The sequence below is a fragment of the Limulus polyphemus genome, unplaced genomic scaffold (genome assembly GCF_000517525.1).
Source record: "Limulus polyphemus unplaced genomic scaffold, Limulus_polyphemus-2.1.2 Scaffold4192, whole genome shotgun sequence".
Classification (NCBI taxonomy): Eukaryota; Metazoa; Arthropoda; class Merostomata; order Xiphosura; family Limulidae; genus Limulus; species Limulus polyphemus.
This window is the reverse complement of record NW_013669802.1, coordinates 6,741-8,588: the sequence shown is the minus strand read 5'-3', so window position 1 is coordinate 8,588 and position 1,848 is coordinate 6,741. Positions and strand designations below refer to the sequence as shown.

The window sequence follows — 1,848 nt, the reverse complement described above, 5'->3', positions numbered from 1 at the left end:
CTAAAAGATGGAAAAGGAAATCTACTTGTAATAGAGTAAAATAGACAATATAAATTGCATGTTTTTAACGGCTTTTTTAGGGTTACTGTAATTCTCGTATGTTGACAGGAAAAGTATTTTTACTGATTTATATGATCTGCAAACATTTCTACATAAAAGGATCTGAACATAATGAATGGTCCACGAAATGTGTACCTATGTTAATCGACTAAAATATGTGAAATAATAAAGTTATTTATTTCATTATATTACTTTATGATAAAGAAATTTCTCACATAGGTTCAGGCTAAAAAAACTTACAAGTAGTAGCTTTTCTACGAATATTGAGCACGTAAAGATATTCAATTTTCAAAATGTGAATAATTCGTACCATCGCAACAAGCAGTCTCCGGCCAATCACAAATCTTCAAGACTTTATTAAAATGTAATCCAGCTGGACAGTTCTTGACATAAGGTCTCCAGTTGGCACAATGAATGAATCTGGTGCAATCGTTAGGGTGTGGGAAGAGACCAGATTTAGAATCACACTTAGAGTCAGGCTCTGGTTTATCGTCACAGTCTACGTTTTCTGCGAAGTCACAGTTGCTAATTTTAGGGTTGAAAAGAAGTCCATTTGTACATCTACCATGAAATTTCTGATAGTTTTCACATCTTATATAAGCTGCACAGTCACCTGGCACCGGCTTTATACAGCAGTCACAGTCACATTCACCCTCTGGTGGTGGTTCTTTGTCACATGGCTTCCCTTCAGATAAAACGTTTGAACTTATGAAATTCTCTCTTCAGTTTCTGATAAAAAAATCTTGAACTAATTGAATGTTTACGTAAATAATCTATGGATGTATATAATATTTTCTATAACAACAAAAAATGTGAACAATAAACTGTACAATACTCTGGATTTTGCAATTTCTTTAAAAGATCCTTCGTTTTTCACATACCAGTAACATATAAATAAGGTGATCTATATGTATTTCTCAATTGTTATTTAACGTGTTGCCTAATTACATTTTATTTGCTACTTTGATTGTGCTATTAATCTATGTAATTAATGTAAATTACAACACTTACCACCATTGCAAAAAACCGTCAGGTCTCTTCCCTCATCCTGATAAATGTAACCTGTTTATTCACTGCTCCCACGGTATCCCTCACGTCAAAAATTGTCCAAGTATTCTTCACTTTAACCCCAACCTTAGAGTTTGTGATTGGCCATGGAACGCTGGCTAAATACCAGGAGGTTGAGTTGGTTTCTCATCACAGTCTTTGTCGCAAGGAGGGTCGCAGTCCACGTTTCTGCCATAGTCACAATTTTCGATTTTCGGGTTAAAGCGAAGGCCATCTGCACAGGTTTGTTTAATGGCATTACCGTTGATACAAAGAGTGAACTTGGTGCAATCTTTTGGATCAGGGATGGTACAACAATCACAAGGACATTCATTCTTGGGTAGGTAAGGCTTAAGTCCAGTAACTGTTTCTGTCAGAAAAATAAATATTATTTTGAAATAATTAATAACATAATTAATTTTATCATTGAGAGAGAGGTGTGTTTTTCATTCTTAATATATTGCTAAACCTTAATATACAAGAGGTATCACCTTTTATTTCACCAGAGAGAAAATAGTTTTAACCCTAGGTGCTCTTTATTTACTACCGGTTTTTTGTATGATAAACACATAAATCGTTTTAGCGAAAGTCAAGCGTTTGAAAAATCTTTCTGAGTTATAAAAGTTTTTTTCCTACTTATGCTTTTAGATATTTTGAGGTCTACTAATCTATTTCGAGGAAGCCTTAGTTAAGTAAGCCTTGTTATAAAAATAATGTTAGATTTGTTGTTTGTTTGTTTTT

At 33.6% G+C, this 1,848-nt stretch overlaps 1 protein-coding gene across 1 annotated transcript in view; it reads right to left on the bottom strand.

Annotated features, from left to right (window-relative positions):
• Nucleotides 1–1,477, bottom strand: part of LOC106470740 (probable chitinase 10) — a gene marked incomplete at its 5' end in the record, with an annotated part of 4,528 nt that extends 3,051 nt beyond the window's left edge. The window contains 2 exons of the mRNA XM_013931305.1: nucleotides 371–745; nucleotides 1,235–1,477. Of these exons, the coding sequence (XP_013786759.1) occupies nucleotides 371–745; nucleotides 1,235–1,477 (618 nt within the window). The remainder of the gene's footprint in view (nucleotides 1–370; nucleotides 746–1,234) is intronic.
• Between the last annotated feature and the right edge of the window lie 371 nt (nucleotides 1,478–1,848).